The sequence below is a fragment of the Pezoporus flaviventris genome, unplaced genomic scaffold (assembly GCF_033815535.1).
Source record: "Pezoporus flaviventris isolate CSIRO_AGI_PZ_B2104156 unplaced genomic scaffold, CSIRO_AGI_Pfla_v1 ptg000002l, whole genome shotgun sequence".
In the NCBI taxonomy this organism is placed as follows: Eukaryota; Metazoa; Chordata; class Aves; order Psittaciformes; family Psittacidae; genus Pezoporus; species Pezoporus flaviventris.
The window spans coordinates 46,806,006-46,823,242 of NW_026892550.1; the positions used below are offsets into that span (position 1 = coordinate 46,806,006).

The 17,237-nt window shown below is 37.6% G+C and overlaps 1 protein-coding gene across 2 annotated transcripts in view; it reads left to right on the plus strand.

Moving 5' to 3' along the window:
* Nucleotides 1-17,237, plus strand: part of GRID2 (glutamate ionotropic receptor delta type subunit 2) — a 729,516-nt gene that overhangs the window by 567,854 nt on the left and 144,425 nt on the right. For both annotated transcript variants that reach the window (XR_009747555.1, XM_061477352.1), the window contains exon 9: nt 7,186-7,287. Coding sequence is in view for 1 of the 2 variants with exons in the window: in XM_061477352.1 (XP_061333336.1) it covers nt 7,186-7,287 (102 nt within the window). In the remaining variant the exon portion in view is untranslated. The remainder of the gene's footprint in view (nt 1-7,185; nt 7,288-17,237) is intronic.

A 17,237-nucleotide genomic window follows, 5' to 3' on the forward strand; every position in this document is an offset into this window, starting at 1 on the left:
GAAAGTGATATTCGTGAGTTTTACCCTGGTAGTATGAAGAACCCTGATAGTCTAAAGGAGGGTTTGCCTCCTAAAGAGAAAAGAAAGAGGGTGAACATATGCTTTGGGAAAAGATTATTGCTTTCTCTCTCTTTTTTTTTTTGGAGGAAGAAGAGTCTATTTATGTCATTTTAAGTTAAATTAGTTATGTCACCTTATTAACTATAACAAGGTGATGATGTAGACTCTAGAAAGTAAAATACTCTGTTAAAAAAAAATCATAGAAACCTAGATGTTAGACTTAATGACTAATACCTGTCTTCAGTGAAGCTTTTCTTTCCCTTCCCAACTTCCTGTCATTCACAGTGTATTCTGGGTAAGATATAGACAAGTTTAATCAGTTAATTAATTCTGAAAAGCAAATGTGTTTCTCATCTCAAGTGGTTACTGGCATCTCTGTAGATGTTGACCAGAATCCCCAGCCACTAATAAGATGCTGTTGTCAGCTGTTGCACTTTTGCCTCAAATATCAGCAAAAGAACAAAAGCCACCTTCTCACAAAGGTCATTTTGGCATTCCAGCAATGCCAGCAGGTGCCAGTAGTCTGCATGCGTGTGTTTTCTCTGTGCTCTGTGGTTCTGGTACAACACAAATGAAGAAGGATGAATACTTTCCCTGTGAATGTTTGCTGCTGCGCAATCCGAAGAACCACTGGGATTTCCAGTGGAGCTTTTCCTGCACATCAATCCACACTGAAGTGACTGAATGACAAAGGTGTGATGTCTGCATTGGGTCAAAGAACAGGATTTTCAGAGTATTTGACATTAATTGAAATACGGAGTCAGTGGGAAAGAGATCATTATCTGGCTCATTATTATCCTTGTCTGGTTCCTTGGAGTTTTATAAGGATTTCAGGGGATGGGAGTGAAAAAGAATTATGGAAGGTGAAAGCAAGAGAAGCAGGGATATATAGTAATGCATTTTGTTATGTCCCATCTCTCTCAAAACAAGAGAGAGAGGAGTTGAGGGGAAGTTTCCTGAGAGGACTACCTGGGAGAAAAGAAGATCCACGGGCTAAAGAGAAAGGACCCAAAGTGATTTGAAAGATGAGCCAAAGCTGGATGAAGTGAAAAGTGAGGTCCCTTTACCAACACAAACTAAACAAAACAAAAAAAAGGTAAGACAGGAAAAAGGAACAGGAAACAACAGGGGGAAGATCAAGGGACAGAAAAGCAAAAAGGAAAGAAAGTATGCTGAAATTACACAGAGAAATGGCAAAAGGCATGGCAATATAGGAAAGAGCAGGATAACTACAGGTTAGGGAACTGCAGGGAGTATTGAGTTCACAGAGAGGACTAAAGAAGGAAAAAAGGGTGTTTTCTAATGATAAAAGAGAAGACACTTAAGAGTGGGAAATAATAGATTAAAGCCACCAAATTTCAAATGAAAGGGAAAGTAGTAATACAGAAAGTAAGTTAGAGATGAAGAGGGAAAAAAGTGAGGGACCATTAGAATGACACCGCTGGCTTGGGTAGATGGCTCATTATATTTGAGATGTGATGATTTACTATATTTTCCAGAAATCATACCATTAGAGTTTGTCTGGAAGCTTCTAAGCATGAGCTTCATGAGCAGAGCACACAGTGTGAGAACAGCTATGCAGTCTACACTTTTTTCCCCGTACATTTAACATTCGTCAGTGGTCTAAACATCCAATTATAGCTTCTGGCACCAATCTGGGTGCATGAGTCCTTGAGAAAATGTTGAGTCAAAAGCTGGCTGGCAAACAAACAGCAGGTTACCAGCAGGTAACTTTCCATTTGCTTCTGTATTTCAATTCAGTAAGAAAAAGAAATTTGGGCAGTCCCCAAAGCAAAACACTTTATTAACTGTGTGCAGCATTATTCTGCCGTGTGCTTTGGCTTTTAGGAAAGAAATTCTCACTTAGGTCACTTGCACTTGTGGCTATGATCATTTACTAAAACAAACAGACTACCTTGACTGCTGCAATTATAATCCTTAATTCACAGGATATAAACCTACACTTTGGTATTCACATTCTCATAACATAACTTGAAAACAACAGATTGAGTCTAGGAACAGGTCATTGTTCTAGTCCAGAGACAAATTAAAGCAATAAAACATACTGTACAAAATAATTAACTGAATGCACAGAACTCTATAGGTTTCAACACAGAATGTAGGAGAAACAAGTGTTGCTATACATTATCCAATTTGTTGAACACAGTATTTTCTATTGATTTTAATAACTTATTACTTTCTGACTATTGCCTAGGCTTCCGTGAAGGGAGAAGTTAAGCACAGAAGGCTTTCCTGATAATCAGTCGTCTTAGGAAGCTGCTGTGAAGAGCATAACTGATCCTTGTTTCTTTAACCAAGCCCAGGAGTACAAAGGCCTTCAATTAACCCCTGTCAGTATTTTTGCAGGGTTGTTTGACCAACTATTGAGTGATGGTTCAGGAGCTAAACTGAAAAGACTCTAACCAGGTTACAGAGTGATTGACTAAATTTTATGTAACTGACAGCATCAGAATGAGAACCAAAACATACCTTTTCTGGCGTTCCTTCTGTGAGATTAATCTGTAGAATTAGTCTCTTGATTTCCCAGTCATTGTTGGGCATATTGTTGGACAGTAACTGACAAGAGGCACCAGGAAAACTCTGTGCAAAGCTATTTCTGTGATGTCCTGCTTGAATTTTGCCTAGACTGTTGTCCTAGCAAATTTTTAAGTGCTTAATAGACACATAAACAAAAAACCAAAGCCTTTTTCTTCATTATTTTTTGTTGTTTATCCCATTTTGAGTCTTCGCAGCACCCCTGGAAGTCAGAATGTCCTATCTGAGTGATGCTTCATGACAGCTTCATGGTGTCTTTTCCAGTTGTGTGAATTTATTATGCTTTGGAATGGAAAAGGACATTATTAATGCGTTTCTTCAGTGAAGACGTATCTTGGAAAAAGTCAGTTCCTAAAGCTGGTTGGACCTGGGTGAAAATTGAGAAGGGAGTTTCTGAAGAACATATGGGTACTACAGGGGAGGAGGCTGGTATTTCTGTGACTCTTATGAACTGCTAATGGAGCAGCTCCTCAACAGCGCTCTTTGGTGGGCATTTCCACTCAAAATGTTTGGTCAGGCTTTGTGCAATAAAACCAAGAAAGATGAGTGATAGTGATCCTGGTGTCCTGATCAATTCCAGTTGCAGATATAATGGTGTTTTATCTTTCAGATTTCCTTTGCAACTTCCTAAAATGTCTCTTGATTGTTTTGTAGTGTTGCTGTGACGCAGTCTGAGTTCAGAGGTGGTTGTGTTGCAGTGCTGGATGAACTGCTTCCTGTACCTTTTATATATTAATAGAAGTAACATTCTCTAGTGAGAAGCACTTAAGTAATGCATTCATTATCAGTATTCTGATTTTACTTATTTACTGTGATTGTTCTCAACTGTGATCACACCAAGCCAGTGTATTTTTTCCTGATCAATTGTCAGTTTTAATCTGCATTACATTCTGCTAGAAAAGAAGCGAAAGCTGTCACGTACTCAGCAGAATTCACTGATTTCATGGTAGGGGAGAAAATCTGACTGTAAGCTCTGTTGTACAGGCATTATAGATTTTGCTGTTCTAAATTCCTTATAAATCAATGTCTGGAAATTGCAGATATACATAAACCAGATTTTGCCCATTTTAATATTGGTATACAAATTGCAGACCTTCCATAATGCATAGTTCATATAGGCAAAAATTTCTAATGAAGTCAGGAGGCCAGTTTTTGGCTCTGCCAGCAAAACAAGCAAACCCCATTCTAATAATGATGGTGGAAAGGATAACAAGCTGGGAGGTGAGATGATCAGAAAAAGATTGTAAATGCGGTATCCAAGGAAGCAGAACATTGACGACTTTTCCACCTTCATAGTTTTTTACCTGAATGTAGCAGAGTGAATGCTGTCGTCAGAATAAATAAAAGAAGTTGCAATGGAAGGAAAAAGCACTATCGCTAACAAAATTCATGTGGTATGAAGATGGCAAGTACTGTGCTCAGTAGAGAGTTCCCTTCACCCATATTGTTCTACACAAATCTAGCAGAATTAATATGAGATTCTGTCATTGCCTGATCTATTCTTTCATTTCAAGTATCAGAGAGGGAAGAAAAGAAAAAGGAAGTAAATGCAGAAGTAGCCAGTGTTTTGTAGAAGTGGTTTAAATGAGAGGTAGAGCTCCAGGTAGCTTCATATCACCCCCATCTTGCTGTTTCAGCAATAGTTACATTTGCTTCTTGCTGCAATGACAAGCTTAAATTGTCATCAATAAATGTTGATTTGTTTTCACCTCATAATAGTAAGCAGCTCCACTCAAAATCAATGTCAACTTTATTGGCAAGGCACTGCACATTTGTCTTTGCCATGGCTGTGCTGTATAAAGGAACAACTGAATTGAAAATTAAATGAACAATAATTGAAAATAAAATGTGCCTTTTTAAAGGAAAATTGGTGCTATGCTAAATTTCCAGGAATCAGTTATGTTGGGTTTGTTTCTTTTTTCTTTAAAAAGATAGAATGTGTTGGGCTAAAAAGTTAGTTATACAAATATGTGCACATTAATGTACATAATTAGAAATGGACTTTAACCTCCAAAGGATACAAAGGCTTTTCAGTAACTTTCTAGGGTTTTCAATTTGGCACAAGCTGTACAGTTTCTGTGGTAATCATACTTCCAACGCATTTGGATATGCTAATTGGATCTAAGTTCTAATTAGTTTCTTTCTGTGGCTAAGAATGCCACTGAGTAAATTTAATGCACTTTGTTCTGAACTTGGTGCTGTTTTCAATACTTTTCAGTACAGAAAATGTAGACTATCAGGTGATTTCCTTTATTGGATGGTAATGGTTTATCACAATCAGCATCCAGTGCACACACTTCAAATACATGCACTATATTTCACTGCATTATTACAGGTAACAAGCTTCAGCAATTTTGTTGTTCAACTCCGAGTGTGGAGGACTTTGCTCACAGGAGTGATGAGGACGTGGAATATGTCAGCAGTCTATCCATACTTCTGTGAACATCTAGACATACTATGGAGGTATAGAAGAAGCAGTTAGGGCTACTGTAAATTGATGTGGGTCTTTGTGATCAGATGGGGACATGAAATGAGGAAACCAAGCAGTGAATGTTTATGTTTTATTTAGAAATAGCTATTGGAAAGATGAGTAATCGCAAGAGATGAATATGATGCCTTATACTTTAGCTCCTCCTTGTATCCTATTGCTACTTCCAGTGATTTCTGCTGCAGTTCTGAATCCAGTACATCCTTATTACTTGAGATTAAAACTAAGCTCAGCATTACCCTTGCTCATTCCTGAAAAATAGTATAACCTTACCTTCAGGGTGGCAAGAATTAGGACAGCTCTGAGCACTTCTGAAAATGTCAGAGAGAAATTATAATATGGGTTTAAGGTCATCTTCTATTGGGAAACATAGAATCATTTAGGTTGGAAAAAAAACTTTAAGATCATCAAACTTAACCTTTATCATCACAGAAAGGTTTGGATTTTTTCCTTTTTGAGGCACCCATTTCTTAAGGAGGACTCTTCAAATAATTGATATTAATATATTGAAATGAAATAGTTTAGAAGTTACTCTAAGATAGCCTGGTGGGTGTAATGAAGAAAACAAGTATTTCAAATGGTCCATTCCTTAAATTGTTATATGTGTGCACCTGGAGTTTGTTCCTTGGTTTTTGCTCACTTCAAAAGATCTATGAAACACGTATACAAATGCCTTTCCCATGAAGGAACAATAATGCTTTCTGTAAATTTTTGTTTGGTCATGGTCAGGAAAGATACTGCTGTTCTTTCACAGGCCCCTTCAGCTGATTAAGGCACCCTGCCATTTCAGTGATTGTGCATTAAAGTACAGTAATGTTTTAGATGTTTTACAGTTCATATTTCTTGCAGGTTATAGGGTTGAATTATCTGAAAGACGAGTCTTACTAAAGGCCACTGAGCAAAGCAGTAACCTGCTCATGTTAATCTTGGTATTAATCTTCGTAAATCTTTTATGCCTTTAAATATGGACATGAAAACTGCATGGGTTTAAAGGCTTAAGTCAGCTGCCCAAGTCAGAAGATGAGCATCCCTTCATAGATTTCATGCACAAACAACACGAGGTAATTCAGAGCAAGCACTGGAACCTCCAGGTGCCTACCTCTGACTATAGCAGGTTTACATGGGTAATCAGTTTACATGACATTGTTGAGACCTTGCTCCAAAGTCCATTCATTGTCCTTCTGTTGAGTTTTGGTTTTAATACTGGTAGTTGTACAGGCCAGATGAATGTGCTAATGAATTACAAAAATGAAATCAGTAGTGTTCATATATGGTGCTAAAGGATGAGTGGTTGGTTTGTTTGTTTCTCCAAGATAACCGTCTACCATCATGTAAAAATGTAGGCAAGTTATATTTTCAGACAAGCTAAATTACAGGTCAGTGTCAAGTAAATTCATATTGAAAGGCAGTTAGTCCTAGACAGATCCCTGAGAAAAAGCTTCTGTCCACAGAAGTCCAAGAAATACAATAGCACCAGTGCAAAGCATCCCATAGCTGAACTTCTTTTGCATTATCTGTTGCAGTCCTTTCTCAATACTGCTATGTGCCTTTCCAATGGTCTTTTCCTCAATCAACTTAAAATATGATTTTTAACCTGTCTAGAAATCACTGCTGTTTCATTATCAATGAGTAGTATGAGATTTAATTAAAACTAGCGTAATTCCTTTCAACAGTTCTGCTAGGAAACATGGACTAAGGAGACAGTGTGCTAAAATTATGGTAGCTATTATTTCTCCAATTAGTGTAGTAGTGAAAGGTGGAAGTATTGTTACAGCCATACTACTTTTTAAATGTTTTTCGTTAATATAGAAGTCCTCCCTAAGCTTTTCTAATGCAATACATATACCCCAAAACCCTGGATGCTGTCATCCGCTGCACATTGGTATTTAAAAAAGCACAAACTGATATCCTTAATTGCTTAATTTGCAATTTAAATATGAACCTGCACAAGCCTGACTTTCCCTCCCCTTGATTCCAGAAGGTGTTCTGTTTATTTCATGCATTCCTGCTTAAAGCCACATAAAAGGAATGACTGGCAAACTTTTATGGGCAATGACAGAATGATTTCTGCTTTCTTTCAGCTTGGCTGCTGGAATCCCATCACTGGTCTGAATGGGTCACTAACAGACAGAAAGTTGGAGAATAACATGCGAGGAGTGGTTCTGCGTGTGGTGACTGTGCTGGTAAGCAGGTCCTCATACTTTGCACTAGTAGGAATGTATTTTCTTCCTCTTACCTTTTTATTAAGTACACCATTTTGCCAGGAACTTAGTGCTCTAGTGTCTGATTTTACCTTGTTAACACCAAAGCAATGGAGAAATTTCTGCAAAATAAAGTTATCTGTCAGTAAAGTTCATTTAAAGTGAATCAAACACGTTAAAACCCATTTCTTCCACAAACACATGCTAAATTAGATAACACAATAGTATCAACTGATAAAGGGCAACTTCAAGTGCCCTTTTCGCTAAAGTTACCTAGCTGAAGCTCTAAATGATTCATAAGATATAGCTGCCTTCCAATTACCTTCCCAAAGTGAGTGCAGTCTGACACAAATTGCCAGACTTGGAAATATTCAAGGTCAGCTTAGGGTGAGTAGCATTGTACGATAAAACTTCTCCTGTTCCATCCTAGCTCTTCTTCAGCCAGGCTCTTCCCCTGTGCAAACACCTTGCATTAAGCAGCTGCAGTGAAGTTTTAGGTTTAAAGCAGAACAACATCTACCAGAACAGGAAGGTATTTTGTGTTAGGAGGCCAGTGTATTTCCTGTCATAAATTTTGGCTGCTTGAGCAGAAGGAGTGGAAAAAGAAGGGGGAGAGAAGTGAGGGGGGGGGGGGGGCAGGAAAGGGATAGAGAGATGAGTAGGAGATGTATAGATCTTTTTGAGCCAATGCCCAAACACAAAGTTGACCCAGGGTTGCAGAACTGTAAAGGTTATATTGAACTATTTCCATCTTCCTACTATCTGCTCATTTTTTTAATTACCAATTTAGTGTTTGAGGGCCTGACAGCCAGCTTGCTTATCAAAAACAAGGCACAGTTTGTATTGCTGACATTGCCTGATGAAAGAAAAGTCTCAGAGAGGGGTAGAAAGTGAAATCACCAGAACGTGTCAGTGACAGAGCAGTTCTTTACTCTTCCAATTATTTTGTGGGTCTTTAAAACCTATTACCTGTCAGGGTGTCCGGTCTGTTCTGGCTCTTAGTACACTAGAGAAATTCCTGTGATAACATCTAAAGAACAAAAAAAAAAAAAAAGCAACAAAACAAATCAAACAACAATCACCAAGTAAGATGTATGAATGCATAGAAAAAGGCAAAGCAGTACGGTGAGGGGTTTCTAATTTAATTGCATGTTCATCAAAATAGCATTATGGTGGCTATGGCTGGTCTTTGTGTTCTGCCTGATGTTCATTGAATCAGTATAATTTTATGTTGACAAAAATGATCAGAGGATTTTGTCTAGCAAAATAATTTCAAATTAGAGCCTTGGGGTTTGTTTTTTTTGTGGTTTTGTTTGTTTGCTTGGTTGGTTTTTTATTATCTCTTATTCTATCTCTCCCCACTCTATTCCTCTGACTTCATCCTCAGTTATCTTGGGTTGCCAGAAAGCATTCTTCTTTCAAGTCATTATAGCATGAATATTTAGCAACTTGCAAAAATACAAAAATGTCATTAATCATGCTGGTAGAATTCTATATTAATAATAAAAATAGAAGGTGGACATTTAAAGTTCAGCACACAGCACATGGCCGTTCAGTCTTCTCATTGCAGGCCTCCTGTTGTCTCATGTGAGCACACAAAAACTGTTTAGTTTTATTAACAGTTTTAAAACACAGCTGGTGATAATTTCCATGCACAACTAGTGAAAAACACAATTAGTCTGAATTTTGTTAAAATATTTGTTAAAATCTGCTAACTTATTTTGCTACCTGGCTCTAGTTATATGTTGGATGTGCACGGAAGGCGATGTATGAGAAAGATGCAAATTATTCACATTGGCTTCATAACATAAAACTTCCTTTATTCATTTAAAATTGTAGAGTTTTGCAAGGCTGGTCAGTGCTATCTAGGCAAAACCACCTGTGAACTACACTACAAATCAAGGTTCATTTGATTTTGCTCAGCAAAGATGAGAGGCAAGGATTTTGTAAACTGGATAAAAAAGGGAGGAAGCAGATGGTTATTTAAACTTATGAGCTAATAACAGTATTTTTCACAAGCGGTTCCTTTGACTGATGATACTTTCCCTCGAATGCCAGAAATCAGGAAGATAAAATATCATTTCTACCTCATCCACAAACTGTAATGGCTGAGAGGAAGGCAGGCAGGCATGCAGACAGACACTGACATAAAATCAAGGTACTAACCAAAAGCCTGAGAAGTTGAACAGTGCAGGTGCCAGGATTGCAAAGTGCTAATTATTTCTAACCTCTTCTAATCTTTGGATATCCACAGATGTTGCTGCCACTCCTGTGGGTGACAGAGATTTAGGGTGCTTACCCTCTAGCAGTTTCTCTTACTGCTCTTAATATGCATAAGTAAGGGTTATTCATGAGGATATGGTGGCTTCTAAATAGGTTTCATTAGCATATCATTACTTCAAACTTATATGTTGCTATAGGATAAATTTAGAAAGCATTTGCTTGTTACTAATTATAGATTGGTTCCCATCTTTATTCACATAGCTTATTACAATGGTGCAATTATGTTATTTTTCCTGGAATAGAATGAATAAATAGGTACGATATTTGAATTTGAGTAGAGTCTTGGCTGGGATGCTGTAACACCTGAAATGAAGCAAAGCTATAAAAAAAAAGTACTAATACTTGTTTTATCTCTTTATAAAATTAGATTTTTAATCTCCCTATTTGTTGTTATTCAATTTATAAAAACTTGGTTACTAGAAATACTTGGGCAGTAAAGACACTGACTAGAATTTCATTAAGCCCTATTCATTTTACAGCTATTATCAAAGGACATCTCCTTTTAATGCCATTAATTTTGCAAAATTAAACTTGCAAGTTTTACTTTGGACAGATCAACAGAACTCTTTCATGTAAATCAAGACCGTACTAATAGGTGGAAGTGTTCATCTGATTTCGTATCTTCTGGATAGGGCAAAACTGAAGATTTATATTTAACCTCTTCACTGAAAATGTGCAATTCTTGCAGGAGGGATTTCACCCATCATCTTTGCTCTACCAATGATCTTTATCAGACTTCCTTTTCCATCATTTTCCAAGTTCTTCAATTAAGTCAGTACATCTCTGTTAAAACTGAAGAATCTATTCTTGACTATGTTAGTAGTTGTTACTAATTCTGCCAGTTTCTAACAGTATGGTCTTGTCATGGTTTAAACCCAGTCAGGTAACTCGTTCACTCACTCCCCCCCCTTCTTTCCCTCCCCCTACTCCCGGAGGGATGGAGAGGAGAATCGAAAAGGATGCAACTCCCACGGGTTGAGATAAGAACAGTTTAGTAACTAAGGTATAACATAAATCACTACTGCTACCACCAATGATAATAATGATAAAGGAAATAACAAGGGAAGAGAATACATCACCTCAGCACCAGCCGACCGATAACGCGCCCCCCCCCCCCAGCCCGACCAAGCACCGACCCATACCTCCTCCAACCCTGCAGTCTCCCAGCCCTTCCGGCTAACTCCCAGTTACATCCTGGGCATGACGTGCTGTGGTATGGAATAGCTCTTTGGTCAGTTTGGGTCAGGTGTCCTGTCTCTGCTTCCTCCCGGCTTCCCCTCCTCCCTGGCAGAGCATGAGGCTCACAAAGTCCTTGGACAAACCAAAACATCCTTGTTATCAGCTCTGTTCCCGAGCCGAAAGTCAAAACAGTGCACTGCACCAGCTACCAAGAAGGAGAAAAATGACTGCTACTGCTGAACCCAGGACAGGTCTTGATCTGGGAAAAGAAGGCAGCTTGTGTTAAAATTAAATAATGATACCTTTGAATATGAATAGGTTTTCCTTTTCATTGAGATTTCAGAAGTTAACATTAATTTGTTATTTTTTTTCTGTTAACATTTCAAACCTCTTGTGTCTTTCTAGATACGAACCCTTCTCTTCCAATTTCATTTTGTTATGCCTTCAGGTTGAAAAGGACACATTCTAAAAATTGCAGTAGAATTTGAGAGGATAGCACCTGAGTTATACTGTATTATACTTACTATGAAATGAAACATTCTGCAGTCCAAAAATGATAAATTATTGTGATTAATTTCCCTAAAGCAGTCCTTCAAAAAACAAGTGCCGAAGAATTCCCATCATCTGCATCCATCTACTAATCCTTGTCCTAGATAAATTTAATAATTATGGGCTACATATCTGCAGATTTAAAACAAAATCTCTTTGTGAATATGACAGAATATTGTATGTCCCCAGATTGGAAATCTCTGGTTGCTTTTGACAGTGAATCCTGGCTCCTCTGAAATTAATTGGAATACTCTCCTTTGCACAAATAGGAATAAGAAATAGTTCTTTGAGTTTTATTCTAAGGGGAGCTATAGTCATGCTTGTGTACATGTGATTCAGCATTTTAACTTGACTTGGATTAGTACCACACTTTCTACACTTCTAGAAAAGTTTTGTCTTGTCATTCTTAAATATCAAATGTCTGTCTCGGGCTCTTCCCCAGATGTAGTTGAAGTTTAAAATTCATGTTTGACAAGTTACTTTTAAGTTCAAGTGACCTGCTGGTGAATTTCTGAAATATATTGTGAGTTTCTGAAACACAGCTCGATCAAAGGTCAGCATAATAACCCCAAATGAATTCAGTATCTTGACTGAACAATGGTCCAAGAACAAATTTAGCTAAATATCCATTTTGTCTATTTCAGCTTATCTTCTTTTTCAGCTGCTCTTTTTTATTGAAAGGGAGCTAGAATACAGCACATATTATATCATTTTAGTAACAGTGGCAATTAATGAATTATTCATATGAATGTTAAGCCATCAGAAATGGGATGAGATTTGGCCTGTTTGACAATGAAAAGGCCAGCAGGTATTCACAAAATCATGTTTCTAAAAAAGCCCCTGTTGTGTGAAAAAGGAAAAAGCTTGAAATTCCATGTTTTAAGGAATTAACACCTTGATTGAAAAGTACAGATCCTTTCCTGAAAGCACATAAGGTAGAACTTGCTAATAGTGCAAAATATATTTGTGACTTTACATGAAAATTCAATACAGTTCCCAAACAGGAGTCATTTATTTTCATATCTGGACGGTTCTGCAAATGGAGGCAGGATGAAGGGAAGAAAAATAGTAGCAATACTGAATTATGCTTTGCCATACATCCCTATGTGCCATTTCTTGAGAGTTATTGCCTGGGTTACTTGTACAGAGCTAGGTGGACCAGAGACAGTTTGGTCACCCTTGCCTCTGCGTGCACACTGTGGGACATGGTACAGTCCCCTTTCACTGTGGGACATGGAGAGGGCTGGCAGAAGGGCAGCCAAGCATAGCAAAAGAATAAAATAAAGTGTTATTTACACTAGGGAAAATGTTACCATATATGGGCTAGTTTAATTCTCAATGGTTGGCATTAAATGCATGAGCATTTGTTGCCCAGATTAGGAAAGAAACAAACCTGAAAGCAGACAGTATCTTTAGGGACATGAGCTGGCCAGAGGTCTGCATCTCCCGGCCCTTTTTCTATTGAACTTACCACTTGGAGAAGATGAAAAGTAAGATATGAAGCTGAGTCTTGGCTTTGAAAGCTGTCTTTGGGATTTGACTTCCAACACGGGTTTAAACAAAATTTTAAATGTCGTTTCCAAAAAGCTGAAGTAGCTTTCAGAGTGATAGGAAAAGGAGACATATAAGAAAGATCTAAAAATCCCAGTGTTTAAACATATAGAGAGGAACAAACAGGGTAAAAATAAATGGCAGGACAAAACTATTGGTGAATGATTGTAAAATAAAGATCAACTGAAGCAAAGATTATGTGTTGGATACCTCAGAAAATACTGAGGTAGTATTCTGTAATAGTGCACAATCAGAATAGTCTGATACATAATGCCTCTTCCATTTTCTCCCAGTTTTTGGTGCTCACTTTTCTCATGTGGTCCTGATCACTTTCCCCACTTTCACAATTGAATGGTGTGTACTTCTGTGAATAATTCTTCATTCTGTAATGCTTCCCTTTCTATGCACCTGTGCCTGCAGTCTTCTAAAGAATAATTCTTGTTAAGGTATGCATTATGTTAAATTATATGTTGTTCTGTGTTTCAACATTATTGCCTTATTGGACTATAGTGCACCATCGTACATTTTCTGCAGCAGCAGAAGTTCCTTAGGAGGTGGTAAGGTTAAGAGACATTACATGATTATCTTCAGTAGCTGCAGTATTTGTGGTTTGAGCAAACATATTTCACTTTTTTACCTGTAAGGGATGAATTCATCTTTGGCTATTCACACACCAGATGGCTGTTAACACAACAGAGCTGGAATGGCAAGGCTGTGGCTGATGCAGTTTCTTCTATCTGGATTCTGTCATAAAATCTCTATATACACTAAATCAGTAATGTTTTTAATGTACACCGTGTGCTGTAGTTAAAATATTTCACAAATACTTCAAGTTTTAGAACATTCTATTTCTAGTTGTAAAGAATGCAAAATTTCCTAGGCAGCAACAAATCCCTGTGTCTTAATTCCTCTTCCTTATTGCTGCTATTATCCGTCTTTGAAAGAATGTTGGAAAGAATGGAACTTTTATAGGTAAACATGTCGAGAAAAATGCTCAGTGAAGTGGTGGGAAATGATAGCAACAGTGGTAGAGGAGTTAATTTCATTGGTAAATGAACAAAATCATCAGGAGTAATGATGCATGACAGGATTAGGCTCACTATTTACTATTCTTCATACATACCCTGGCTGTTGACATGAAAGCTGTCATTCAGTATGAGAGATGTATGAGGAGACTAGCTTTCACTCACAGAAGAGTATTGGAACATCTTTGGTATTGGAATATCTTTTCATGGGGCAGATTTTCCAATTTGGAAACCTGAATTCATGTTTCAGGGCATGATTCTGGGCAAGCATTTATTGAGACTGAAATTCTGACATTAAAAAAATTATTCATTTTTGCAGGATTCTATAGTTTGCTTATTCCTAATGTAAGGAGGACTTTTTTAATGGCCTGGGATGTATACTGACAATATGAATCAGTTTTAGTCTCCTTAAAAGTTATTGTCATATCTTTAAAACTTAAAAAATCAAACTTAATTGCTCTTTGTTTGGTCAAAAGTTTTCTCAATGATTTTAAGGATAAGCAAACTTAATAGTAACAGCAATTTTTTTCCCATCACAAGGTACATGTAGCTCTCAGAGCTCCTATTACTCTTTCTAGTGATAGGAATACTTAGGCGATCAGTTGTAAGAAGGCTGTGGAGTCTGCTTTGTCAGAGGTCAGTCCAAAAAGAGTAGATTCATGTTTGTCTTGCTTAGTCTAGGTACTTTCATCCTGAGTCAGAGAAAGGGAACAGGGTTTTAGAGATTCTTTCTAGCTTGCATTTCCATAATACCGTATCTATTTCTAGGCAAATAAAATGTTACTGGAGTAAAGGAACATAGTAGTATGTATAGAGAATTACAATCTAAGGAGAGGGGTTTGCAGGAGCAGTTTGCATTGACCTAACTCTCCTTGGAAACTTTAGTCAGAATTATTTGTAATTAAGGGCTGTTTTTTTTAATTACAGAGCTTGCAGAAAATGCACTAGTCCTCTTATCCCCCGACTCTATATAATGTGTTTTATACCGCTTCTTAAGTAAAGATTTCATCTGACGAACACAATGGTTAGAAACAATTTAATTGTTAAAAGAAAAAAGGCACTTTTCTTGCATTTCTAAGGCTGATTATTATCTCACGCTCTTCACATAAAGACTTTCATTTCTGAAATTAAGGAAAGACAACTAGACTTCAGTTGAGCTAGCTATTGTTAGAAAGCAAGGATATACTAGCTCTATGGTGAGCCAACTTTTTCACCACCCTCATTGTAAAAAATTTCTTCCTTATACCTAGTCTGAATCTACCCTCTTTTAGTTTAAAACCACTATCCCTTGACCTATCACAACAGGCCCTACTAAAAAGTTTGTTCTATCATGTCAGAGAAAGTGGCAGTATCAAAGCAACAAAGCAGATGGGAGTGGAATTTGCGCATTTCTTTCTTGGTGACTAAGAACAATGACCCATAAACAGAAGTGGAAGAAAGTAAGGTTCCTAAAGTGCCTCCTGCCCTCAGCCATCTGCCCTGCTTCTCTTCTGAGGGTTGTCAGCCCCATTTAGATTTACTCTACTAGGCAGAAAATGGGGGCAGGAGCCATTTCAGCTCCCTTGCAGCTAATCAATGTTGATAACTGAGCACCATAATTGGCACAACTGCACCCATCAGGGCAGAGTGTGCCTTGATTAAGTATTCCTTGCTTTGCCAGAGATTTAGTTTTGATATAGCCTCCTCCCTTTAATTTTCCCATTCTGTTTTCCTCTATCTGCAAGCATTTGCATTTATATTTGGGTTTCTTTTGGAAAACACTGATTTTTTTTCTCAGGTGCTACTGTTCCATGGTAAGATTTCCTCAAAATATGAATAATTAAAATAACTATTATAACAGAATCTGATATCCCTTGATAGAGGCAGAGCCTATCTTTCCATCACTTTCCCCGTATCATACCTGTACACAGGCCAAACTGAAATTGCTACTGACTGGGCACAGGTTACTTTTAATAGCTGGTTTATGTCCCTTTGAGCTACCTAGCTTGTATTAGAACAGATAGGTCATAATCCTTATAGCTATTCATACTGGACATGCCTACTTTGATTGTTAGTTTTACATGCTTTAATTTCAGAATCTGCTGGGAAACCCAGCCCCTTTTGCTTTCAATTAATACTTCCAATCCATTTTTCTAAAGTAGCAGGTGCTATATACTAGATGAGGTGAATGTCGAGGAATTCAAATGTTTTGGAACCTGGCAGGGGCCACAGTCTGACAGCAAGGTAGGTCAAACACAAAATCTGGTAGGACCAGCCTAACTCACCTGTATGTCAAAGGCTACCTCTCAAGGCTCCTTAGCTCTTCTCCTCTCACTGACCCTTACACATCTGCTCTGTGGGCGTGTTTGTGTTCCAGAATGATCATATAGTTCACAGAGCACACAGGAAAATTGACTTTTAGCCATAAAGTGTTTCTTACTCTGATTGTAATTATCCATACTATGCAAGACAGAAAAGGAGGTGAACTGCCTGACAGTGCAATGTCATGAAGTACTATGTGAATTCGTTATGAATAGGAGCTCTTGTATGGCGGCTGGAAGAAGTATAATGCAGCTCCCAGCAGGTTTATATACCCATACTACATTTTTGCTAATTCCAGGATCTGAGCTAGCTATGTTATAGCTAGTGTTGTGATGTTTAGACATACCCTGAAACACTCCGTTTCCAGTCTCAATCCATATTCCTATCCTATAACTATAGTGGTTCAGAAAGAGCTATTAGGTGCATGAAGTTATTGTGAATTAAAATCAATACACAAAGCTTGGCCACATCTTAATTGACCATTGCCATAGATTGCTTTGAAAGAAGCCTTAGCCCTATTGCAGAGCAATTGGAAGCCTTGGGGAGGTGGGCTAACATTTTGTTTTGGTTGTTTCTTCCAAATAGTACTAAACTAAATAGCATAATAAATTCATAAGCCACCATTCCATTCAGGAGAAAAAATATTGTTTAAAGTACTGTAACTAAAAGCACAAACTCACGTCTTGTTGAAGATGACAGTAAAGGTGTCATTTAAAAAAATGAAAGACTAAGCACATGCATAAGGATAGTGGTAAACAAAGGCCAAATGTAAAATATCTTTCCTTTAATATTGTATTCAGCTTCTGGGACATGAGCTAGCTTCTTGCTGCAGACAAGGAGACTTTTCTGTTAGTACAACTGACTTTCTAATCATTATATTTGAGAAGCACAGGATCTGAGAACAGTGTTTTTCAATATCGTTACACAGCCCGTTGACACAATAGGATATTGAATGAGAAGCATACCTTAATTATCCAAGATTTTGTAGGTTTGAAACCTTCATCTTTGTTTTAGTGCTGTTTGGGGTGGGGATTGTGTTATGTT